This window comes from Erpetoichthys calabaricus, chromosome 5, assembly GCF_900747795.2.
Source record: "Erpetoichthys calabaricus chromosome 5, fErpCal1.3, whole genome shotgun sequence".
NCBI classification, from domain to species: Eukaryota; Metazoa; Chordata; class Cladistia; order Polypteriformes; family Polypteridae; genus Erpetoichthys; species Erpetoichthys calabaricus.
Window position 1 is genome coordinate 198,231,238 of NC_041398.2, and position 27,422 is coordinate 198,258,659.

Genomic DNA, 27,422 nt, shown 5'->3' on the forward strand with positions numbered 1-27,422 from the left:
ATTTGACTACCTGTTTCTGGCCTCTGCTTACTGTACTTATGACTAAATGTTTCATTTCATCCTTCTTGAAAAATTTATTTCATTGTCCTAAAACTCATAAATAAAGAAAAAGCATGCAGATTAATATGTCAACTAGCCAGGCAGTGTTTGGTAAATGGTGCAAACTAGGACCAAAAGTTCCTAAACTACTATGCAGGATACCTAACCCATTCCCCCACGACCTACTATAAACTACAACACATTTTGCCACCTCTGGTCTGTCTTCACCTACCATCTGAGCTCTTAGTTCCAACTGGAAGCTTGCTAAAGTGAGCAGAAGTAGATTCAATCCTCATTAGGTTAGGAATGCCCTCTAGAACAAATGGGGACACCCTTCTAGATCCCTGGTACTCCAGCACAATTCAGCCCATGGTTTCCCTGAAGGTGACTTTTCCATTATAATACATGGCATCGTGAGTTTCCCTACTGTTGTGAACTGGACTGACCATGTCAAATGACACTAAAACACTAACTGGTCATAAAAAGTCAACTGGGCTTCACAATGCCTTGCACAACCCATGGGTTCACCCTTGTAGAAATTCCACCCCTAGTTACTTATGTTGTTCTAATATTTAAAGGGTGAGGAAACCCAGCGAAAGCATTTCCACTATAATAAAGGCAGAGCCCATAATTGGCATGATGAGGTTCCCTTCTGCTCTCTACTAGGCTGAATCTTTCAAGTGGTACTAAGACACTAACTGGTTATAGCTTTTCTTTAAGGGTGTACTCACACCAGGCACGTTTGTTCTGTACCGTACCCAAGCATGATTGCCACCCATCCCTAATCCCCTCACTGGCCTGCACTCACACTGTAGTTAAAGTTCTGGGCCCGGGTACGCTTTCGTCATGACCATGCGACTTTGTGTAAAGCCGAAACAAGATCCGAACATGGAGTAACAGCATGCATTTCAAAATTATTTAAATTATTTTGTGGTTCTTTTGGAGTCGTGTAGGGTAGGATAACGCTCTGCCCTCTTACAGATTTATTGAGTATGCAGCACAGCATTTTGCTGTTAATCATGCTGCACGTCCGAGAAGATTTTTATAGTGGCAAATGATGTTAAGGCAGGAATTTGCAGCTTTTCTTACCAACTGCAAATCACGTTCACTTGTAAGGTGAGAATAAAAGCCTGTTTCTAACTCAAAAGATATTGAAAGAAATGAGAATTGCACTATCTGACTTGTTGCATCATTGACGTCATGTCTGTTTTCCGTGCTCAGGCACATTTAGCAATCACACACTGTTCTCGAATGCTATTGAACTGTGCTCGGGCCCACCTCTTGCAAGCGGGCCAAGGCATGGTACGCTTGGCGCAGCACGGAGTGATCACACTAGTCAAATGAACTAGACTTTGTGGGGTAACATGCAGACAAACATGCTCGGGCACGGGACAAATTGCCAGTGTGAGTACACTCTAACTCTTAATCCAAATTCAGTTGGCCGAAGCCTATCCTGGCAACATCTAGTGCAAGCAGAAACCAAGACCAGACATAGTATCAACCTACCACAGAGCACACTCATTCAGATTGTCAACACTTAAGTCATTTTGTGCCATTATTTTTATTTCTCCTCCTTTTTATTGTTTTTGATGGATCTCGCCAGTGACGTCATCACTGGTACAACTTCAGAGTTCTGTTGCTACAAATGCATTATCTTTTTAATGTCATTCACCCGCACCAAATGGGTTGTGATGTCACAATGCCTGAGTTATTTAAGGCCAAGCCACATGTCTACACTTTCAACTGAAGACAGAACCTGTTGGCAAGACAGAGCTAGGCACCATAAGTGTGGTTGTTTACTTATCTGTTTGTTCCCATACTTTACGTAATTGTTGTCCTGCCTTAAGTGTAATGACCACTGCCCGTCAAGATTACTCTTGACAATCTCCCAAATTTGTATTTTGCTTTGTGTGATCACTTCCCAGGCAATTGTAGAAGCATAAGTGGAGGTGCTATGCAAAATGGGGTTAAATGTGTGGATAGCCCAACTGCCATGACAACATAAGAACATTAGAAATATAACAATCCAGACACTTCTTAAGGTTGCTAAGGTTTCTGTTTCAACAACTTGTCTTGATAGTCTGTTTCGGATGTCCTTAACTTTTTGTGTAAAGTTTGTGGTTTCAGTCTTTAATTCACTTTCCCTTAATTTCTACTGATGTCCTTGAATATGTGGTTCACCATTAATTTGAAAGAACTCAGCTGGATCTTCTGCATCAGTGAGAATTTTAAAGACATGGATTAGGTCCCCATGTAGACTCCTCTGCTTGAGACCAAAGCGGTTTAATTCTCTGAGTCTGTCAGAGTAGACATGTCCTTAAGTCCTGGGATGCACTTGGTTGCTCTCCTCTGCACAGCTTCAAGTGCTGCTATGTCTTTCTTGCACTCTCTTTTTCACCTCTCTTCCACAATCCCCATTACTCTGTACTGTTGATCCCAAGTATTTAAACTCATCCACCTTCGCCAGCTCTACTCCCTGCTTCCTCACCATTCCACTGACCTCCCTCTCATTTACACACATGTATTCTGTCTTGTTCCTACTGACCTTCATTCCTCTCCTCTCTAGAGCATATCTCCACCTCTCCAGGGTCTTCTCAACCTGCTCCCTACTATCGCTACAGATCACAATGTCATCAGCAAACATCATAGTCCACGGGGACTCCTGTCTAATCTCATCTGTCAACCTGTCCATCACCATTGCAAGTAAGAAAGGGCTCAGATCCGATCCCTGATGTAATCCCACCTCATACTTGAATGCATCTGTCACTCCTACCACAGACCTCACCACTGTCACACTTGCCTCATACGTATCCTGTACAACTCTTACGTACTTCTCTGCCACTCCCAACTTCCTCATACAATACAACAGCTCCTCTCGAGGCACCCTGTCATATGCTTTCTCCAGGTAACAAAGATACAATGCAACTCATTTCTGGATTTTTCTAAACTTCTCCATCAACATAATCAGAGCAAACATTGTGGTGCACTTTCTTGGCATGAAACCATACTGCAGCTCACTAACCCACTGATCAATCAAAATGATAAAAAGTAAACAGAAACTAAAACAATGGCACATAATCACTTAAATGCTGACGTGCATGACCATGAAAGTTAATTATGATTCACCAATTAAGCTAACCAGCATTGTGTAGATGTCAGGCTAACCCAGAGTGTGCAAAGCAACAGTTTGCTCAGACTAGGGAAGAATGTGCACACTCTGCCTAGATAGCAGCTAAGCAGGGATTTGAACTCCATTCACTCAACCTGTGAAGCAGCTGTACTTTTTTAAACAACAAACAAAATAGGCCATACTTGTGACCAGTTTATCTAGGAATCAAAATAAAATTATTAACAACATATACAACAACTTTTATTAACATATAAAGCCAACTAGAGAATGTCTCTTTTTAATCATATTAAAATTCAATATGCGATGGTGGCTTTTCATTCAATTTTTAAAAACCTATCCTGTGATAGACTGGTATATTGCCACCCTTCAAATGAGTTAGCTAGTTTTTAAAGGGAATAAATGAAAATGAGAAAACTTAAAACTTATTAATTTAGTTTGGCTTAACTGGTGTCGCCTCCAGGACTGATTCCAATCATGTATACGATACTGTGTGAATAGGCTGTGCATCTATGCAATAACTAAACAGGAAAAAATGGATGAACATATGGGTAACAATTTACAGAACAGATGACATTCGACATACTTATCCACTCAATTAATCTCAACTCTTTATATTTTTTGTTTCACTTAGAAGAAGGCACCACAGAGGAAGTTATGATTTTTCCTAAAGAAAAAACACTTCCTTCAGGATCTACTCTAAATGCTTGCTGTGTGCATAAAGAGAACGCAACTGCAGCCATCATGTTTAACAACAGGCCATATCCACTTATAAACATCAGCAGCACAGCAAAAGCCATCACAGTGAAGAACCTTCCAATGGTTCCCTATGGTTCTTTTGACATTGAATGTACTGTGTCTAGTCCTGAAGAAGATCCAGTACACGAAGGAAGCAGTTTTTTCGTAATATGTGAGTATCACAGCATAATTTCATGACTGGATAGAGTTAAGTCAAATCTGTTTTTGTGTCTGAAAAGGCACCTTAAATTTAATCTGATTAGGACTTCTACATTTTACCCAATTCATAAACAATAAAAAATAAGAAAAAATGCTTACTTGCCAGCTCTTTTGGGTCAGTTTTGACCCACCATTAACTTTAATGACTTTTCCACTGCATTTAGGGTAGTTCGTTTGTTTATATCCCAATATAAACAACATTAACATCATTATCATATGAGAATATGAAGTAATATATAAGAAGCACATTGCATATAAATATAAATTATTAAACAGTAAAATGTTCTTCTATAATACGCTACCGTGGCTATTCGTTTGTCTGTCCAGGATTTTAAATCACCTGTAGCTCGCAAACCGTTTCACCTATTGACTTGAAATTTGGTACACATATACTACGTCACGTCTACTATTCGCTTTCCCACACATATGAACAAATATATATATATATATATATATATATATATACACATACATATACACACACATACACATATATACATATACATACATAGTGCGTTGCAACACGGGCTGCGATTGTTACATGGGAGGGAGAGGACAAATCACAGCTTCCCGCTTTCTAATCGGGCTTGTGATTGCTGCTTTGACGGATGCCCAGATCCCACAGTATTTCCCCTTAGGAGAGGCGTTAGGCAAGTGTAATTGAATAGCAGTGCTGCAAGTTATTGCTCTTTTTTTCTGTATTTTATTTTATTGTAGAGTCAACTCACAGCTGCGCGCACCAGTGCGTGCGTGGCGGATGCGTACGGCTGACGTTTTCATTTTTTACCACCTCCGCTAATCATTCTTGAGGCAGATTGAAGACTTAAGTGCCAGCTTAACTGAAAAATTAAAGAAAACATACTAAGTTTTAAAAAAAATCAGTTTTAACGGGAAAAGATGCCGACGAAAGAAGAGAAGCAGCGGGACGCTAGGGTCAAGAGCTGCTCATTAAGCAGCAAGCTCATCAACCTCTGAGCAAACGAATGGTAAACGTACAGAGAAAGAGGATAAATACTATGAATGGTCATGTCAAGTGTATTCACTCCACGTTATCGTGCAGTGCGCTGTTACTGGTATTTTGATAAAAGAATCCGAATAACATATAAGAAGCGTATAAATTATTAAACAATAAAACATTAACATTTAAGAAGTAAAGATACATTGAGTACTACTGTAGTGCTTTCGGGTATAGTACATTTTTTGTTTGCCCATTACATGCATAAATGTATACATTTTTTGGTGTACCTACCCAAGAACACGCGACATGACCCGGCAGTTAAAAATTTATCGCTCCAGCAATTTTAACTCTGTTACAAAGTCATCTAATATGGTATTGCAAACGGCAGCGGGAGCGTTTGTATAAACTCAATTTAAACTTACTGTTTACACCGTGCTTTGAAGATGCATAGTATGCGACACGTGTTTCGCCGTAATTGTGGGCTCATTAGGAGTACACAGTCACTGCACTCCCTTACTAGAATCGATCCTCGGACGTAGAGGCGAAGCCCCTAACGTTGTGCTACGGCGTGTGGTTCGTTCATTTGACAGCATGTAGATCGGGGTAATTACATTGCAGGCATTCGTAGTCTGATTCACAATCTGATTGTATGGGTGGTTACCTACCAGGTAACGCTTGTGGTTGGTGAGCAAGTCGGCTAACTTCTGCTACGGTGCCCTCTTTCAGTTGCGAGAAGCAGATCATACAATGGTTGAAATAGTTTAATATATATAGCAAAATCACCGCGCTTCGCAGGGGCGAATATGGTATTGCAAACGGCAGCGTTTCTATAAACTTAATTTGAAGTTACGGTTTATACCGTGCTTTGTTTATATTCTTTTCCTACTTTATCAATTGTGTAATGTGTTTTTTGAACAGGTTTGATTCATGGAAGTGATCACTCCTGCTGCGTTCAGTCACTTAACGTGAGCCGCTCTCTTGTGTGATGTTGCGATGTCCACGGGTTTATTTAATGTTAGCTAAGACCTGGCAGTTAAAAGTTTCTCGCTACAGCAATTTTAACTCTGTTACAAAGTGATGCAAACTCTCGTTTATACCTCGTGTCTTCTCATTAAACTTGTATCTCGCGAATATGCCATTGCAAACGGCAGCGGGAGCGTTTCTATAAAGTTAATTTAAGGTTAGGTTTATACCGTGCTTTTTTATACCTCGTGTCTTCTCATTAAACTTGTATCTCGCGAATATGGTATTGCAAACGGCAGCGGGAGTGTTTCTATAAAGTTAATTTAGACTTACGGTTTACACCGTGCTTTTTTATACCTCGTGTCTTATGAAGATGCTTGTATGCGTCACTCACTCGCTTCTTATTGTTTCGCTGCCTTGTCAATTGTGTAATGAGTGTTTTCTTCAGCGCTCTTTGGGGCTCCTCCTTCTTTCTACGTACTGAGTTCACAGTCAGTTCACGTGATTACGTGGGAGGCGTGATGACGCGACACGCAACTCAGTCTCCTACGGCCATCTTGCTGCCTTCCATTACAGTATATGGACAAAAAAGAGGTTCCAGTTATGACCATTACGCGTATAATTTTGAAATGAAACCTGCCTAACTTTTGTAAGTAAGCTGTAAGGAATGAGCCTGCCAAATTTCAGCCTTCCACCTACACGGGAAGTTGGACAATTAGTGATGAGTGAGTCAGTCAGTCAGTGAGTGAGTGAGTGAGTCAGTCAGTCAGTGAGGGCTTTGCCTTTTATTATTATAGATAAAATATTGTAAATGTGTGCACAGAAATGTGAACTTTTGTATGAAGATTCCCTACTGTTATATTTCAGCTAGGATTTTTTCCATTGGCTGGGAATGAAATTCTTGTTTTATGTTTTTTTTTTATTATTAATTTTTGAGTCTTTTGTTAATATGACGGTTACTTTTGTTAATTTTTTACTTTTTTCCTTATGCCTATATTATGTTCCTTGTGTTTTGTGGGTGGTTCCCCAAGAGGTGGGGCCACTTGCCTATCACTACAAGGGACTGCCCTCAGCCCTATAAAGTCAGGGACAATCCACAGTCCCTTGTGGTGCATTCAAATGCATTTGGAAGTTGGTAAGTGTTTCTTGTGATTATTTCTGTGCTTTTTCCTTCTGTGATGTATTGGATTTTTGACCTTTGTTGCTCTGTTTCTGACCACTCTTTGGATTTGGATTTTTTGGGACTTTTTTGGCCTTGGATTGCCTTTGTTGGCAATTCATTTTCGTGCTTCTCTGAGATTCATGTTATTACATAGCAGTTTTAAAAAGAATAAATCTTTTACTTTATAAATATCCTGTGTTTGTCATTATTACTAGCCAGTGTCTGACTGTAATATTCCCCTTGAGTGGGCATTCTGAGTATTTTGAGACTCTTTTGTGATTTTGGGCTCTCTAGTTCACAACACCTACCTTTACAAATAAGCAAAAAAAGTTTCCAAATATCAAATTGTAAAGCAGTTACACATTTTGAACATTGTCATTTCTTTTGGGTCAATTTTGACCCATCATACATTTGCAGATTTTACTCTCTATTTAGTGTTTTTTGTTTGGTTATAATCTGTTGTGCGGGCCAAGAGAAACAGAACATATTTAGACTAATGGAGGAGATCGAGAAGAGATGTCAAAAATACAAGGTAAGGGCTGAAACTGAGCAATCTTTAGTCCATTCTAAACACTAAACCAAAATTTAAAGTCCAATCCAGAAAAAGTGTCTAAGGCACTAACAATGAATACCGGCAGTCATAAGGCAAATTCTTTAGGAATATGTACAAATTCGGATGACTGAGAAGTGTATGGTGCACCTCTGAGGGTTGTTGCATAGTAATGCTATAACAACTGACACTCAAAAGAGCAACACCCAAAAAACGAAGATGGTGTGAGAAAACAACACAACCCCAGAAACACATTTTGATACAAAACGTAACGAACAAAGTTTAAGGAGATACAATAATTATATAAAATGAAACTGTCATGAATTGGGTTGTTTAAAATATTTTATGGGCTTTTGGGTATTAAAAGATATTTTGTTACACTCCTTTTAGAGGGTTTTCAAGGCAAGGAATCTAATTCTGAGGTTGGTTCATTGAATTGTTGCCTATTTTTTGTGTTTTTAATTATTTTGCACCATCAACACCACCATGTTGGTTGTTTATAGAGGGCACTATTTGTTTCTTCCTTCGTTATATCAGGACCCACATTGTTAGGAGTGTTTTATCAAAGGTTGTGACCTTTTGATTACAACACAATGGCTTAAGCGGTCCCCATTTTGAGCACTTCCTTATCTGAGTTTGCAGATACAAAACCTTTTTTTTGTTAAACTTATTTTTTTCTTTAAATGGATTACTCAATATTTTTTTTTTGCTGGGACTGACCTTTCTCTTGCTATTTTTTGACTTTGATTTTTGAATCTCATTTCTAATCTGATGCTTAATTTCTTGATCTTTCAATTTCGGCCCTTTTAGCCTTCTAACTATGTCATACCTCCTGATCCAAAAAATATTCTTCCTATTCTTACTTGCAAAACAAGATAATCCATAAAACCATACAAAATGTCATCTATTTTCAAACTTAGGTTCATCAGTACAACAGTCAGTATAAAATAGGCTTGGGGTATAAAATCTAAATCTGACGGGTGTTGGAATCAGGGCATAAAAAGACCTGTAAGACACAGCATTGAGTGAGCATTTGAAGACATTGTGAGGGTTAAACACAGGAAGTTTCCTCCAAAACACATATCAGGAAACAACAAAATGACAAGGTATTTTACTTTTCGATCAACAACCCTTAATCTACTAAACTTGAAACTGCCTATCAAATTTGTTTTACTTTGCTATGAAATTTAGCAAAGATTTAATCACAGTAGCAGATTTGTTTTCAAATTTTTATTTTAATGTTTTTTTCTTTGTCATTGTCAATTACTTATGTTGCCACTTAATGATAGGCAAGCAGATATGAATAGATGTGATTCTAACAACTATTCTTTTGCTGAAATTGTAATTTATTTTGGTTTTTCATTTCTGTCAACGATCTTTTGTAAAACAGTAAAATTTTTAAATATAGTTCTGGGCCTAGTGTGGGAAATTTCCTTCTTTACATCAATTTTGTCTTAATTTTAAAAGTTAATTTTCTTATTAACAGATGAATCTCCAATTAATTGTAAAGGTCCTCCTTTAATGTATCAGGATTTTGACTACTTCAACTGCAACGTTAACCATAAGAAATTAGGTTTAGAAGATGGATGGATGACCATCCATATCTGGAGAGATCACAAAGTGTATAGAAATTACATTACTTTAAAATTCCTTTCTACTCATTCTTCATTTTTTCACTTTTCCAGAACAGGGTCTATTCAACTTTAGTTACACATAAAACTTAATGATATTATTTACTCTTAAAGAGTCTATCTCTCTTCAATCCTGACCAAGCACAAATAACAGAATTAGAAAATGGTTGGATTAGCTGGTGAATGACTTGAAGCAGTCAACAGCATCACCAAAGACATGAAACTTTCCAAATTGTCCCAAGGCAAACTGAGTTTGTCCGCTTTACAAACAGGCAGCTATACTTATACTAAGTCACTAAAGCAGATAAGTAGATCCATCAAACTACACTTGCAATTATATGACAGCTTTATCTATGGAGAGAAACAATCCTGTCAGGTTCTTAATTTCTCCTCTTATAAACTGAGTGCCATTATGAACAATGCTGCACATTTTCTCCCTGACACACTAAAACTGAGGACTTTCAGCCAACAAATCATTCAGCAGAAGTGTGTCAAGAAACGCTATGGGGACTCCTTTCTCCAAAAGCTGTCACTGTGACTGTGACAGCCAAGTCAGATGTTTTCTTTCTTTTTAATTTTCTTCCTTTTAAGTCTTTTTTTTGCGTGTTCAGATCACAGTATGTGTTTTTATATTTATGTATCTACCTATTTATGAATTTATTTATTTAAAGAGCTTCTATAGAAAGCCAAATTTCCCCCAGGGGACAAATAATGTTAACCCAGCCATTCATTCTTCTTCTCAGCACACTTATTCCAGTTCAGCATTGGGTGATGGGTATGGTATGTAGTCACTCATCTGCAATTATTTGATCAAAGTGGATACTATATGGTATGGTCAAACGTTAAGCTTTGTAAATATCCCACTGCGTAGACAGTACACTGTTCATTTTAGCAGTTCTATGCTCCATATGGCCACAAGTTATTTATCAACAGAACACCACAGAGCTAGATGTGCACCATTTTAGATGGGCTTTACTTTTATTTTGTAAGCAGATTGGTTCACTTACATAGTTGTTCCTACTTTAATTTTTTATAGTGTAAACAGTGACCCTAATTTTTGTGTTTTGCCCTGTGTAACTGTCTAATCGCCCCAAAATTGGTCATTTGCAGATCCTGCAGAAACTCCTAGGAATTTAAGCTGTGAAACTCAAGACCTACAGAAGGTAACATGTTCATGGAACACTGGACAGTTTATAAAAATGCCACCTGATGTGCAAACAAAATACTGCTTGTCCTTGTCTGGGTGAGTGTTGCCTTATGTTTTATACTTTTATTGCAAGTGTAGTGTGGGTGTTTCAAGTTTTCAGTAAGATCACTGTCCTCTAAGTGTTGGCGCACACAATGGGAAATTACAATACCTGATCATCTCTGCTGCTTACAAGAATTCATAATCTATTTAAAATCTATCTAAGTGGTACCTCTTTATTAAAAGAAATTCTTGGGAAGCTGAGCCAATTGGTAAGTTTCATATAATTTGCCTTCTCCAGTTTGTATATAAAAACTTATAGCTAAACTGCAAAGGACATTCATTTTTTTCACCACATTAAAAGGAATAATGCACACAAAACTGATATTATTTGACATGTTACTTACCCCGTGTACTTTTGTAATGGTGGGCAAGAAAAAAATTCTCATGTTTTCATTCAGAAAGGAGAGAAAAAAGTTTATGACATAATAGAAGCCAATAGTGACCAGTGCTGTACAACTACAAACAATGTGACAATAAAGTGACTTCACTTGAAAAACGTCCATGGAAAAAAGAACAAAAAAAAAAAATAAATCTCACATTACACGTGTCGCTCATCACATGTCAGTTATCCAGTCAAATGCTGAAAATGTGCAAAACACCTTCTTGTTTGCTAAGATGTTGTTAAATAGTTACTGTTGGAATAATCAGCACACGTCATAAACTGGAAAGCAAAGCCTCATGAGACTGACTTTTTGAATTGAAGACACAACTCTTGGCCAACAAGTGAAGGGGATTGGGGGGTCTTCAATTTAAAAAAAAAAAAAAAAGCCTCCCATGAGGCTTAGCAAAAAAGAATGCATTCAGCACATCTCGAGCATACAGCTGGGTGACTGATATGTGGATTATGCAATACAAGTAACGTAAGATTTTTTATTCCATGGAAGCATTTCAAGTCATGTCAAGTTACTTTATTGTCACCTTGTTTGAGGCTGTATAGCATTGGACCTCCATTATGTCATAAACTCTTTTCTCCTTATTTTGCATCAAAACATGAGACTGAAAAATTTTCTCTGCCACCACTGCAAATGACATGGGTTAAGTAACATGTAAAATAATATCATTTTTGGGTGGAATATTTCTTTATGTAATTAAAACATTCAGTATAGTATTAACTTCTAGGTGGTTTCAGTCATTATTCTTATGATGAAATTATATGAACTGCAATGCTCAATTGAGAAATGGTCTAAATAATGTATTTATGATTCAAAGGAAAGAAATGGAAAAGTGCTTTAAGGAGAACAATGGGGTCTTCGAAGTCACTCCTGGTCAGATGGTGTACAACGTTACAGTGAAAGCAATAAACCAGCTAGGAGAAGCGGTCGCTCATCTTTCTTTCAACATACTTGAAAGAGGTAGTAAGAATGGTTTTGTCTTGTAGATTTTATGAAAGTTGTACAATTCTGTTCATTTTATTAATTTTATAGTGCAAACCTTTGTCTATCTGGGATGATGACTCTTATTTTGATATTTAGTTTATAAGCACAAAACAACTGCTTGCAATTTGAACCCAAAATTGAACCTTTTTTCCTCATAATCATTCACCTTTGTATTTTAATTTAGGGCCCTCATAAACGACCGTACATGCTGATGGTAATGGGCACAAAACATGACCACACTGCAGCACTAGCGCAAACTATCACACACACACACACACGGGCACACCAGCCATTATAACTGCCGGTCAGTCAGCTGTGGAAGGAAACCCAACAAAATGAAATTTTTACAGGTGAGGCCCTCAGAGTCAGCATTAGTGACGAGTGAGCGGATTCATGTGAAATGCAGTTTGCTGTGAAACTTAGTGGTTTCCTTTGCAAGATAGATAGATAGATAGATAGATAGATAGATAGATAGATAGATAGATAGACAGACAGACAGACAGACAGACAGACAGACAGACAGACAGACAGACAGACAGATAGATAGATAGATAGATAGATAGATAGATAGATAGATAGATAGATAGATAGATAGATAGATAGATAGATAGATAGATAGATAGATAGATAGATAGATAGATAGATAGATAGATAGATAGATTCAGTTCATTATGGATATACTCACATACAGTTTAAACTGGGGTGACCTAAGTGAAGAAAGTCTCTGGAATGGGGATCATTGCACTGACACGCCATTCTCTCTGTTCAGCTCAATAACATAATTCCATAGCTACAGTTACAATTTCTGTAAAATGCAAAGCATCTGCACTAATCTGAAGTTACAGAACAGTCACATGTCTCAGTTAATGCACTTTCACTGCAGTCAAATTGTGTCATAGATAGATAGATAGATAGATAGATAGATAGATAGATAGATAGATAGATAGATAGATAGATAGATAGATAGATAGATAGATAGATAGATAGATAGATAGATAGATAGATAGATAGATAGATAGATAGATACTTTATTAATCCCAAGGGGAAATTCACATACTCCAGCAGCAGTATACTGATAAAGACAATATTAAATTAAAGAGTGATAACAATGCAGGCATACAGACAGACAATAACTTTGTATAATATTAACGTTTACCCCCCCGGGTGGAATTGAAGAGTCGCATAGTGTGGAGGAGGAACGATCTCCTCAGTCTGTCAGTGGAGCAGGACATTGACAGCAGTCTGTCGCTGAAGCTGCTCCTCTGTCTGGAGATGACACTGTTCAGTAGATGCAAAATCGGTGCCATTCATACAAGAAGAAAGGGGTTTATTTCCTGTGCGAAAAAAATGTCATGTATTTATTGCAGTGTGTCTGCCTGTCATTAAAATAAAGATTTCTAGTTAAAAAAAATAAATAAAATAACCGGAAGTGTACACATCCTCAGCTAGGATAAGCTGGTTGTGAGTAGTGAAATTTCCCTGAAGATGTGCATTTCAGTGTTTTTATTTCCTGTGGAAAATATGTCACATTTAAAAAGAAAAATACACTTCTCTAAAGTAATATGATCAAGAGGCATAAATAGAATTTATTTTACAAATGTGGTACTAGCACCTAAACACCTAAAGATAAGTAATATTTCTTGTTTTCCATCCAAAAGCCCTTAAAACCTTCCAAACCTTCCTCTTTTTAGTGAGTATTGCTATTGAGAAATCACTTCTTGAAACTGCGTGGGAATCAAAACTTACCTGTTTCACTCATCACAAGTCACCATCTTATTCAGGGTGTCACAATCTACACACAGTTCCCGTTGCTGTAGGTATAGACATCACATTATTGAAACCCTGCAATAGAAAAATTGAAAGTAGAGAACAACCTTATACTGATAGAGGAATCCAGAAATGAAGTACAAATACATTATTTTACTAGCTTAAAAGTAGGCCCTCTATGTATATCCATGAGGAACCACAAGACTACCTTGCTTTGTCATGTCTGATTGCTAATAACATTGACTCACAAATAACCCCATCCACGATGGGGCTGATTTAGAATTGCTACTTAACCTAACACACACAAACACTTGTGTGAGTTATGGGAGAAGAGTTCACACAGACACATTATGAACTTCAAACTATTTACAGGCAACAACCAGGCATGGGATTTAAACTCAGAATGCTGGATTCGTGAGATGGCTGCACAAGCCATAGCATGAACTTATAAATTATCAGGCAATTGGACTGAGACGTAGTCTTTGTTATACTAATGTGTTGCCATATGTGTTGTGGTGGATGGCCTGGTAAAGGCCCTAGCCAGGATGCCTTCATAATGGAAGGTCCAGGGGATAGTGTGTGCACAGGGCATTATCACCCCCACTGAGATTACTAGATGACAGCTCCCCTGGGTTGCAGTGGTGCCTGCATGGGACTTGGAGTTTGCTGACTCGGCTCTGTTGAATTCTATGGGTGACACCAGGTGGTGTTGCGGGGCCTGCAGTGTCCTACATCATTGGGCTTCTGCCTCACCTGCCTGTCCACTGCCTTCATTCAGGAAGCCAGAGTTGAGATATGGAGGACAAAACTTGAAAGGAGGAGTAGAGGAGCATTGACTGGAAGAAAGAGAGAGAGGAGAAGCCAAAGAGTTGTTGTGTGCTTGCTGTACTGTGTTTTTACTCGTGGCTCTGGTGGGAAACACTTACAAAGGAAGCATTTTCCACAAATAAAAACTCTAGTGTTTTTATACTTGTGTCTGAGCCTGTTTGTGTCGGATTTGCAAATTGCAAACCACAGTGTATTTTATGTATCTCATGTGTTTTTTTTTCTCATTATGATTCAGTTTCTGTGGTCTATTTTTTATTTTTGACTTAGTTGAAGTTTTATTTTTGTGTTACTATTTTGAGGCCTTAAGTAATTCAAAATTATCTTGCAAATTATATCATGGAAGTGACAATACTGATATGCGATGGTGACTTCATGTATTATTCCTTATTGCTAAAACTCAACTGGACCCTAGCACCAGCTTCGTTTATTTAGTTTCCACTTGCTTTGCTCCTTACTCCTGATTAACATCTAGACCTTTTGTTTCTGCTTCCTGTCGTTTTTTGATTATTTTGTTTTGACTCTCTGTTTTTTTCAACTATATCTCATTTTCTTTGATCAGCCTTCTCCTGGTCATTTTTTTGTCAGTCACAATAATGCTCAAACACGTTCAACATTTCTCCCTTCCAAAGACATGCATATTAGTTTAGTTGTAGAGTGTAAAATGCCCCAGAATGAGTGAATTTGTGTGTGATTACGTGTGGCCCATCCAATGTTGGTTAATGTGTTTGGCCAAGCGCTGCTAGGATAGTCTCCTTCTACACTGAACTGGATTAAGTGGTGTTCACTTTGGAGGAATAAAAGAATGAATGCACTGCATAAGCTTTCAAGTCGAACAGATATGTATGTAAAGCAATGAGGCTCATAGAACACAGTTATACAGTGGATTCTGAAAGTATTCAGAACGCTTCACTTTCTGTACATTTTATTGCATTATAGCATTAATTTTACACTAACCTGTCAAAGATGGGTTAAAATCTAAGTAATCAACATAGACATCAGTGTTAACATTTGCAATGCACCGTGCAATTCATCTGTCTCTGTTATATGCCATTAGGTATAGGATTCATAAAAGCAGTGCTTATGTTTGAGATGCGCCATCTATTGGAATGACAAATGTAATGCATTTTATTACAAAAAAATGCCTGTGATGCGCCATCTTATGGAATGACACAGACATAGCCACTGGACAGACAGACAGACTTTTTCCCTTTTATTAAGGTGAATAGAAAAATGTGACAGTTTGCCCATCAATCAATACTCAGTAACCAGTAATGACAAAATGAAAGCATGTTTTCAGAAAGGTTTGAAAATTTATTAAAAATCCAAAACTAAAATCTCTCCTTTGTAGAAGTATTCAGACCCTTTGCTGTGGTGGTCCATATTGTGGTCAGATACCTCTAGTTTGCTTATATTATGTTTTGAGAAGTTTACAACATGACTGGAGCCCACCTATGGCACAGTGAATTGATTAGATATTTTTAAGAAAGACACACACCTGTGTATATAAAAGAGTCACAATTCATATCCTGATAAAAACCAAGCTATTAAGTCCAAGGAATTCTCTGTAGACCTCTGTGATCAAATTGTGTTGAAGCATAGATCAGGCCAAGGGTATCAAACTATTTCTAAAGCTTTGAGTGTTACCAGGAGCACAGTGGTCTCAATAATTGTGAAATGATAGAGGTTTGGAACCACCGAGACTCTTTTTAGAGCTGGCCATCTGGCCAAACTGAGTAACTGGGCAAGAAGGGCATTGGTCAGGTCAGGAAGATGGACAAGAACCCAATGGTCACTTTAACAGAGCCTTGGAGGTGCTCTGCTGAGATGGGAGAACCTGTCGGAAGGACATTGGTCTCAGCAGCACTTCATCAATCAGAGGTTTATGGTAGAGTGGCTAGATGGAAGTAAAAGGCATACGGCAGTTTAAAGGATCATAAGAACATGAGGAAAAAAAGATTATCTTGTCTGATGAGGTAAAGATTAAACTCTCTGAGCACTGCATCTGGCGAGGACCAGGCACTGCTCATCATCTTCCCCATACCATCACTACGGTGATGCATGGTGGCGGTGGCACCACACTATGGGGGTGTTTCTCAGTGGCAGGGACAGGGAGACTGGTCAGAATTCAGGAAAGCTTGAGGTTCTTGAAGAAACCCTACTCCAAAATGACATCAGAATGGTATGATGGTTCACCTTTCAGCACAACAACCCCCATGAAGCATACAGGCAAGACAATGCTGGAGTGGCTTCAGGATAAATTTGTGCCTGTCCTTAGGTGGCCCGGCCCAAGCCTGGACTTAAACCCCATAGAACATCTGTGGAAGGACCTGAAGATTTACAGACTCTTCCTACTCAATCTAATGGAGCCTGAGAGGATCTGCCAGGAAGAATGGGGTAAACTACCCAAACCCAGATATGCAAAGCTTGTAGAAACTCTCCCAAGAAAACTCCAAACAATTGTTGCCAAAAGGACTTCTACAAAGTACTGAATTAAGGGTCTTATATGAATGAGAAATTTCAGGTTTTGATTTTTAATGCATTTGTAAACCGTTCTGAAGACCTGTTTTCACTTTGTCATTGTGGGTTATCGAGTATAGTTCGATGGACAAAAATGGCAAATGCATTAAATCTATAACAAAATAGAGTGTGCAGAAAGTGAAGGGGTCTTAATACTTTCTGAATCCACTGTATATTGAATATTGTTTACTTATGATTGTGATCAGCATTTATCATTTACTTATGATTAAAAGATCCAGTTTCTTTAACCGTTCCTTACAGTTGTTAACCAGCAATCTTTAAATATGTCTATTATTTTTTCTCTCTCATGGGTCTGGTCTATTCTTTTTGTGATATGGGAATCAAAATTCCAGATCCTGCATTATGAATGTGTTATGCACCTTCACCATAAGCTCCAGTGCTTGCACCCTACACAGTACATTATACAGTATAACTTCTTAACCTCCTTTTCGACTTCTCAGTTAGTTTCGTATTCCATCTCCGGTGTTCTCCAGTTATACTTTGAAGGTCCACATGACATCTTGTCAAACTCTACACATAAACATTTGACCTCCTTTGTGTAAGACATCACTATTATATAGTATATATTAAAACTCCATTTACCACATATCTGTTCATGTTTCAGTTCTGTCAAGCTCCAATATGTCAAGAGAGGGTTGTAGAGAGGAAAGATGGACAATGCAGCTGTGCGAAAATGAGTTTTTAAGGAGAGTTCTAAAGAAATTACAAGTTATATTAAATTATAACAGATAATTTCAATATGCTGTGCTCTTATCACAGAGAATTCTGTATTTGATGGCCCCAGTTTTTTTTTTCAACAGTGTATCCTCCGGTGCCAGCGGACTTTTCAGTGCATGCCACAGGACCCCGATCTTTGAACGTATCCTGGACACTGGCAGGCAGTTTGTCAGCTCTGAGTCTTCTTTGTGAATCTGAGCTCACAACAGACCATGGAAAGCAAATTCTGGTGAGTTACAGAATCATTTTTGTAAATCTTCTCCATGAGCTTTAGCAATGTTTCCTTCCTCCAAGCTCTTCCTATCTACTGTAAGAGGAACTAATTGAAATGAAGAAGCAACCAAGTATGTAACTAAGTCAATTGTTATTCTTATTTACAGTGCCATCCATAATGTGGAGGACATTATTTCTTGATTTACACCTCTGCTCCAAAGTTTAAAATCATAAATCAGACAATTCAGACATGAATAAAGTGCACACTGCTGACTTTAATTTAAGGGATGTGGCCACCAGGGTGCGCCAGAGAGCCCCAAACCCAAGACACTGTATAACACCATGTGCTATACCAATACAATTACGAATATTTAGTCCACCAAGCAACTTTTACAAACCTCTTTCCAGCAATGTACCCCAATTCTATAGTAAATGACTAATAATTCTTCCCTCTTCTTTCCTTGGCTAAGTGTTGCCTGCTCCCTCCCGACTCTGACTCGTCCATGTGTGGCAGCAGGCTCCTTTTTAACCCGGACCCATGAATACTTCTGGTGTCATGCTGTAGCTTTCTGGAAGCACTTCTGGGCCATGGAGAAAGTAGGAAGGTCCTCCTCCCACATCGCTCTCTCTTGATCCATCCCCAGGGACCCTATCAGGGCTGTACTTCCGGATGCCATCTCCCAAGCACCCCTGGAGGTGTCCCGACTGGGTTCCTACAGTATATGAGGACCACTGCCACTTGACATATGGGGAATGAAACCACTCCAAATCCTCGGCTTTTCTCAGTCTGTCCATTATATCATACCGGCCAGACACAAAGTTATTTTCCCGTCCCATTGGCCGCTCCATCTGTCGTTCAACTCTGGCCTCCCATCTGGGTATGAAGCCATCTTCCCTCCTGGCCAGGGCTCTCATTCTCCCCCTGCAGGGTATTTGCACACATTTTGGTCATACCAAGTAGAAATGACAACACCTGTGCCTTTGTCCCAAACATTATGGAGGTCACTTGTACGTAATGCCTTTTATAGTGTTCACTTTGACCAAGACCTTCACAGACTATTACTTTTAAATTAATGTCGAACAATCAAGAGAGCAGATAAAGACAGTAAAGTCAGAAAGCTCTTCACATTTAACAAGAATGGCATTTAAGTTTGTTGGATTTGGTAGGATGTCCATGAAACTGAAGGGTGAATCTATCAGATTGGTGGAACTTTACAGGTAAGTCTGTTATGGTGTATGAGGTTTGTCAAATCTTTTTTGAAAAAAATGAAGAAAAAAAAAATACCTACACTACTTCAGAATTGATTGTCCTGTGTGGCGGACGTCCTGATTATGGAAGGACTAAGGGACAGAGTATTTACAGGACAGTTTCTCCCCCGGACCGTCAGAAGGCAGCCCCCTTGGTTTCCAGCATAGCCACGGGTCATGAGCATAGAAGCTCAACTCTGTTGGGGCCTGTGGCCACCACCAGGGGGCACATGGACATTCTTGGGGCACTATTTGGCAGCCGGAAGAAGCTCGTTGGTGGACTCCAGGTGCCCAATAAAAGGGGACGCTTCACTCCATTCGAAGAGACAGAATCAGGAGGTGGAGGACAAATCTTGCCAAGAGGATTAGAGGCGGACAGGAAGAGAAGAGAAGGAAAGGAAGAAGGGAAAGAGCATTGTGTGCCATTTTACTGAGGTCTGGGGAGCGAAGGAAGCGCCCCACGTGTGAATAAACCTGTGTCCTGCCTGTTTGTGTCACAGATAATGGGGCTGTACGCACCCAAGGCTTTACACCCGGTATCAAGGAGTGTGGACGTGTATTTGAGTGGCCTGCCATGGCTTTGGGGAGCCTCTCCACATCCATGTAAAAATTATTAAATACATATTCATTTCTCCTTTCTAGTATTAATAATAATAATGCATTTTATTTATATAGCACCTTTCCCATGCTCAAGGCACTTACAGAATATAAGACAGAATGGCAGGGTATACAGTATATAGCATTTAATAACATAATAAACACACACACCTTGGTATTATTTTTATTACAGAAGAACCACACGTTAGATGGAGGTCTTAACTTTGTCTACACCATCACTTTGGATGGTTTGTGTGTGTACACAAATTATTCTGTCCGAATGCACTGTGCTGCTGAAAAACATTTCTGGAAATGGAGTGAATGGAGTGATCCTCAGGTGATTCAGACTGGAAAACACAGTAAGTTCAAAGATCGCTGCGGGTAACAAATGGAAACAGAGCTGTAAATTATTTATACCTTCTAGCAAGTGTCATGATTCTGTGAACCCTTACCACATACTGTACACACCCTTTTCTCCATCATATTGTTACCGTTTCCTGATTTCACCATACAGAAGAGTGTTTGCTCTGTTTTTGTAGGAAATGATGACCATACTTTTTGTTATACAGTTAAGAATTGTCCGATTTGTGTTCTGCCAATGCAAGACAGCATGAAACCTGATATGAACACTTGAGACGCAGCCCCCCCAGTCACTTTTAAGCAATCTGATGTCCTCGATGTTAGAGAAGTTCACGTCTCTCTAGATTTCTCGGCTGCATTTGAATGATGTTCTCAGCTGTGCATGTGTGTGTTATGATGTGGGTTTTGTCATAATTTTTTATGACGGTGTATAGTTATGATTGATCTTGAACTCGTTTTGGGGGTTTTCTGAGAGAGAGAGAGAAAGGTTATGAGCACGTTCTGATACAGCGCATTGCTGCACCCACCACATGACAAACCAACTCAGGATCCCAGATCAGGACTCGAGTGCAGCCATGATATGAGTGACACCTCAGCACCACACTAGTTCAGATGGAATGGAACCAATGTGAGGTTTTTTATGGTGGCTGGAGTGCCAATTCTGTCACCAGCACTCAGGTTTTTCCCTGCAAGTTGGAGGGCCTACATGCTGGGCTGGATGCAAATTAATGTCATACCCTGGACGGAGCAATTGCAGGTTAAGGGCCTTGCTCAAGGGCCCAACGAAGTCAGTTTTGGCGTTTTACGGGATTCGAACCGGCAACCTTCCCATTGCCAGTGCAAATCCCTAGCCTAGCAGGTGTTTTTTTGATTTTCCTAATATTTTAGAAGTTGTGTAATTTTTTCGGATTGTTTTGTACCTCCAGTTTGACTTGTTAACAATCACTGCTATTTTCTTAACCTGTTGTTAGGTCTGCATTGTTAGGGATGTGTCCTCAGGGGTTGTGACCTTTTAATGATCAGCACAGCAGGTTAAAAGATCGATTGCAGATGCACTGCCTCATCTAATCTGCGGATTCAAAGCCGCTTTCAAACCTTTTGCATAAATACTTTTATCATTTATTGCTTTTTTGGTATAGATCTTTTGCTTCATTGTTTGGCATTGTATATCAGTTTTGTTGCTGTTCTTTTGATCTCCCAGTTCTGATCCTTTTCTGCCTGTTTGCACCTCTTGTGGTTCTCTCAAAAAATAAATTTTGTTAGTTTGTTGACATAACTGTGTGAATATGTGTTGTGAATATATAAGGAAAGAATTTCTGTCAAAAGTTCTGGTGTTTGTGGCTTGATATTTGTTTTCAATTAGTTTTTGGAACATTTACATTGTTTTTCCTATCATTCAATATTTTTATTGTTTTACAGTGCAGCCAGTAGGTGGTGCCACTGATCTCCAAACCCTAAACCCAGTAGTACCCAACACAGTTATAGGTTCAAATGATGGATTTTTAATCTTCCCAGCACCTTACCAGACAAAATCTCTTTCTTCTCCTTCCACCTCCAGTTCACCCACTGCCTCCTGACTCTGACTCTCTGAGATAAGACAGTTGGTCCCTTTTATAATGGACCTGGAATGGCTTACAGTCCCCCTGCATGACTTGTGGGGAGCACCTCTGAGCTGTTTGAGAACCAGGGCAGTACTCCTGTGACAGCACCCTCTGGTGGCTACCTGGGACCCAGACAGGGTTGCACTTCTGGAAGCCAGTTCCCATGAACCCCTGCAGGTGTCTAAGCTGGGACACCTCCAGCAGACTGCTGCCGCCTAATTTATGGAGGATGGAACTGATCCTGGTCTCTGACTTCTGCTTGTCCATCCCCCCTGACGTCTTCCATCTTGGCAAGAGGACATGCCATTATCCATCCACAACACTTGCCCGTCCTCCATGGCATTCACAACACTAACATTGCTGTACTGCCATTTCTAGATGCCTTCAGCATGGGTGGAGTCATCTATCTTTTATCAAAATTGCCCGTTGTCTATCACGTTATCATCACGTTGCTGAGTTTGATTTAATGACTTTGAGACTTTAAAGACAACTACACTCAGAACGGTTACCTCAAGCTTTTTAAGTATTATTTTTATTAAAAATCATAATAACATTATTTTTTTGTTTTTGTTCAGACTAGGAGTTTTAGTAACTATCTTTGGTTTTGTTAACTTATCTCTCTCTTGCTTTCTCTGTATTTTGAGCTCTTGGTGATCCCGTGATTGTCCATGTCTTCTGCTCTGACTAACAGATCATCCTCAGAATTCAGCTTAGTCCTGCAATGTCAAATGGCAGTTGTTTCACCATATTGGCCTTTGTTGGATGGCACACATGTTTGAATGTGTTCAATATAATATTTCAAATCAGCTAACTTTATTCAAGCTTTTTTAAAGAGTTAAAAGCTGGGCAAGAACTGCATGGAATGCTATAAACTGCATTTCGTGTCTCTGCTGGCGATTTCTTGTTTTTGGTATTAAAAAGGACAGTGCGCAGATTGTTTGTAGGTTTGTGTGCTATTCTGATTTAAACTTTAAGTACAAAGAATGTAGATCGTCTAGTTCGTGTTGCCATCAGGAAAAAGTAGTGTTTCTTCCCAATGAAGAGGCATATCCGCGAGAATTAAAAGATTTGTTATTTGGTGAAAGTGAAATCCACACACGCTGTCACGCTTGGGTCACAGAGTTGCACAGATACACAGGAGATTGTAGAGACAGAAACGTTATTCAGACACATAAGTCTCTTTCAGGAGTGAATCAAGTTCCGTGTTTAGTCAGAGGGAACAGTTCCATCTCTCAATTAAAAGAATAGAAAATCTTCCTCTTCAAAGGGGCACGACCTTGGGAGCGGGACCCCCAACAGGAGTAGAGGATGTCTGGGGGAGAAGAGAGATAAGGCAGTGAGACAAAAGGACAGCTGCTGTACAGGCTTTTAAATGTTTCAGCTCACGCGGCACGGCAGCAGCAGCAAGCCAGCAGTTGATCAAGCAAAGAGGAGGTAAACAAAAAAAACAAACTGTATTTGTTTCCTATTGTATTATGGTTTAAGAGCGGGTTTCAGAAGAGCGACCGCATCTCCTTGGGGTGCATTCAGCCCCCCTCTTTACAACGCGAGCGGCAGAAACATGAAATATATATACACATACACAGACAGTACCTCCCCTGGGACACAAGTGGGCAGCCCTCCTGGTTTGCATCGGGGCCACAGGATTGAAGCTTAGAAGCTGAACCCTGTTGAGGCCTATGGCCACCATCAGGGGGCACCCAGATGGTTTCGGATTGCTTCTGCCACACCAGGAAGTGCTGCAAGAACATTATCAACGAGCCCCTGGAGCACATCCCGGGTACAACATAAAAGGGGCCGCCTCACTCCATTCGAGGAGCCGGAGTCGGGAGGCAGAGGACAGAGCTTATGGGAGAGGAGTGGAGGCGGCCAGAGAAGAGAGGAAAAGAGAGAAAAGAAGAAAGGACTGAGGACTGTTGGTGATTTGTGTGTTGTGTGGTGCTGTAAAGAAAAAGAAGAACAATAAATGTGTGTGTTTTTGGACTTGGGTATCCGGTATCTGTCTGTGGTCAGGGTTGGGTTTCCACAATATATATGGAAAATCAAAGGTGTACCCGTAATGGCAAACGACAACCCGTGAAAAAAAATCAGCTTTGCAATCTCTTTTTGCAGTAGAGTTTGCCAAAATTTGCTAAGCACTCCTAACCCAGAATATGTTTTTCTACTTTAGATGAGATTAAATGCTGCATTTTTACATAACAGGATGACATAGATACTGTTATATGGGTCAAGGACCCATTCAGGTAGTTAATATGATGTGCCTAACAAACACAAGTGGATAGAAAATGAAGAAGAGGAAAGATGAGACGGTCTATTGGCAGTAGGCCATTACACAATCATACAGTCAGACGAAATGTCATTGCTTTATCATGTCTGTTAAAGAAATCAGTTCCTTCTGTTCAAATAAACTTCCTTTTTTTGTTTTAGTTCCTTCAGCAGGACCCGATATTTGGAGGGAGATTAAATCTAGTGACAAAGGCCGAAATGTGACTTTGCATTGGAAGGTATATTTCAAAAATGCTTCATCATCATGTCAGTTGAAATTAGCAAATCGGTAGTCAAAATAAAGTAATCAGGATCCATTTGTTTGTGAAAAAGGGCAAATATTTTATATAAAGAAAATGGAAAGGAGACAGTAAGATGTTATAATGTGACCTTGCTGTGTGACTGATGTGACTGGAAACTCTGGATCATCCAATGCTCCTGGTCAAAACTCCAAGGCAATGATTGTTAGAATTCAAACACAACATTCCATACTTAAACCCTTCTTCACCTTCAAATGATTAAGTGTCTTTGATTAAGTGCTACTGTACTTATCACATTAAAAAAGACTTAGGGCCGGGATATACTTGATGCTCAGAATGCGTACGTGCTTGCATCATGGCTGCTTTTGACGCATCCTCTGAGCACATCATCAGAAATTAATGCAACACGTTCGCAAGTTGCAGTACCAGCAGAAATCTGAGAGGCGTGCGTGTTCAAAGTTTGATATGTGATGGCAGCATCGTTGTTTACTATATCCATAGTGACAGACATGGTTGTCAGAACAGCAGGCATCAGATCTCTAGCTTTTTGAAAGTGGATGAGGAGACATGCAGACAAAATGGAAGCAAATTTGAGACAGATACACCCTTGCAAAGCAGAAAATGTCAGAGAAAAGAAGTGGGGGTTCGGCCATTTCAAGATAATGCAGTGTGACTGCAATCCACATTGCAGCTCCAACAGGATCCACGTGCGTGCTTCGATGTTTGAAGACTGATTCAATGCAGTGAAGTATGCGCGCAAGTATAGTCAAGTATATCTTGGCCCTTAGAGATATTTGCAGGCACCCTAACATTCATAAAAAAGAAGAAATTAGGAACTCCCTATATGTGGTCAGTATGTGTCCTCTTCAGTTAAATAAGGTACAAGTGACATCAAGGGCATCATCTTCATAGACAGCATGTCCCTTTCACATTTGAAAGTGTACACTTTTCAGGAAGGCCGTAATTTGTCCTTACCTAGAAAACATAGCAAGTACAGTTTCAATAAAATTAAAGACATGCACTTCTGAATTCTGAGTGAACCTCCTCGCTATCCCCTTTAATATTGTAATATTGTAATGCAGAGTCTCCTTTACATTCATCATCCATTTGGCACTTAATGGATGAGATGTTTGAGCTCTGCACCAACTCTTCACATCATTGAAATCACAGATGTCCTACAGTGGTGCATTACAATAAATAAAGAAATAAATGACACGGCAGAAGCATGCTGCAAAACTCTGAAGGCTTCATGGTTTGCATTTAAGTTTTTCTCTACATCATATGTTCTCTTAATTTTCAGAATGTTTTTTTGATTCCCAAATGCAATGAAGTGATATTGTCTGAAACTTATATAAAAAACAAGAAACTAAAGAAGGAAGAATTTTTGAAGAGATAATTTCAAATTCATACAGTAACTTGCATTTCCCTTGCATAGAGTGCTTTACTGGATTTCTTTAACCAGTAGCAGTGTTCTGTAAAAGCTGAAGCCAGCTCATAGTGCAGCAAGTTAATTAAAATAATTTTATTTATATAGCACCCTATCATACCTTTACATGCAACTCAAGGTGCTTTCCACAGAGTAATCAACAAAAAGAACAAAGATATACTGTTTCCTTAAGAGGCATTAGCTCTCTGGAAATGTGTTCTTTTCAATTGCGGCGTTTTAATTAACCTGAATTTAAATAATTATAAATAAAAAAGGTATCATCCCCCCCAGCATGCAATATGATGGTTACAAGATTACACGAGAAGTATAGAGGATAATTTAGCTCTTTACTGATGGGTTCACGTGGTATTACAGACGGGAAGCTTATGATAGACTATCAAGCATGTGGGTGTCTTGATCAACGCAGTCTGCCATCTTTCGTCGCCACGCTGAAAGGATTTTCACCGGACGGAAGACATAATCTTCCGCCCGGCAGCTTCAAAGTGTTGGCCGTAAGTCCATCCTTATATTCTGGTTGCTCCATGTGCAGGCTCCTTCTCTGGGTCCAAAAAGGACAGGAAAGGACTCAAACCCCACCTTCAAAAATACAGGAACAGCACAATGGCTACATACAGTTCTCATTCTCCCAACAAGGATAGTGTGCTGACAGAAGACAGAAATATACTGGTCTGTCTTTAGGCTGACTGTTCAGTTCTCCAGTTGTCTTTGGCTCTCTAGTCCTGTGCTTGGCTTGGCAATTCTAAATGCTGATGCTGAGCCCCTGTGTACCATACTTGGTCTGCCTGTATGAATGAGTCCATAACAGTGGGCACGGAGAACAGTGACATTAAACTTAATAACAAAACATATTATAACATATACCATAGTTACTTGGATATTGTCACTGATTAATATTATAGCTATTTCTAATAAAAGAAAGTATACTAAATAGAAAACCAACCTTGGCATTGTTAAACAAAATTTAAACACTAAAGAGAAAAACATATCTTCACTCTTATCAGAAACAGGTTCATATTGTTTTCTAATTAAAAGCCTTATATGAGGGACGTTCAAAAAGTTTCTGCACTTTTAAATTTTCATTGGAAACAGTGAAGGCAAAAACATTTTTTGTTGATGACAGTAAAAAGTTGATACAACGCTGGGAAAATTGCATTGCAAAGGAAGATGACTATGTAGAAAAGTGATGTAAATAATTAATACCGTATATACTCACGTATAAGTCGGGTCTTGAAACCTGAAAAATCGATCAGAAAAATCAGACCCCAACTTATGCACCCGTTCAAAAAGGTGACACTTAATTTTTATTTATTTTTTTTTTACATCTTATTGCCTCCTCCAATCTCACATCAGTTTCTCAGACACATCGAATTTTGTTGCAGCAGCGCAGTTACAAATTTCTTTCGCTACTTCAACGACATTTAATTTAAAACCAGCTTCATATTTCCTGCTGATCAAACACTCCATCGTAGATAAGGGATGCTCTTACGATAAAGGTGTATGAGGCTGTGAGATACACAAAACACAAATCAGTGCAAACATTGGTTCAGAAAAGCTTAGGTATTACTGTGT

The 27,422-nt window shown here is 39.2% G+C and overlaps 1 protein-coding gene across 1 annotated transcript in view; it reads left to right on the top strand.

Moving 5' to 3' along the window:
- Positions 1-27,422, top strand: part of LOC114652860 (leukemia inhibitory factor receptor-like) — a 78,530-nt gene that overhangs the window by 35,925 nt on the left and 15,183 nt on the right. Inside the window, exons 5-10 of the mRNA XM_028803168.2 lie at positions 3,804-4,076; positions 10,498-10,630; positions 11,846-11,988; positions 17,946-18,091; positions 20,114-20,279; positions 24,309-24,385. Of these exons, the coding sequence (XP_028659001.2) occupies positions 3,804-4,076; positions 10,498-10,630; positions 11,846-11,988; positions 17,946-18,091; positions 20,114-20,279; positions 24,309-24,385 (938 nt within the window). The remainder of the gene's footprint in view (positions 1-3,803; positions 4,077-10,497; positions 10,631-11,845; positions 11,989-17,945; positions 18,092-20,113; positions 20,280-24,308; positions 24,386-27,422) is intronic.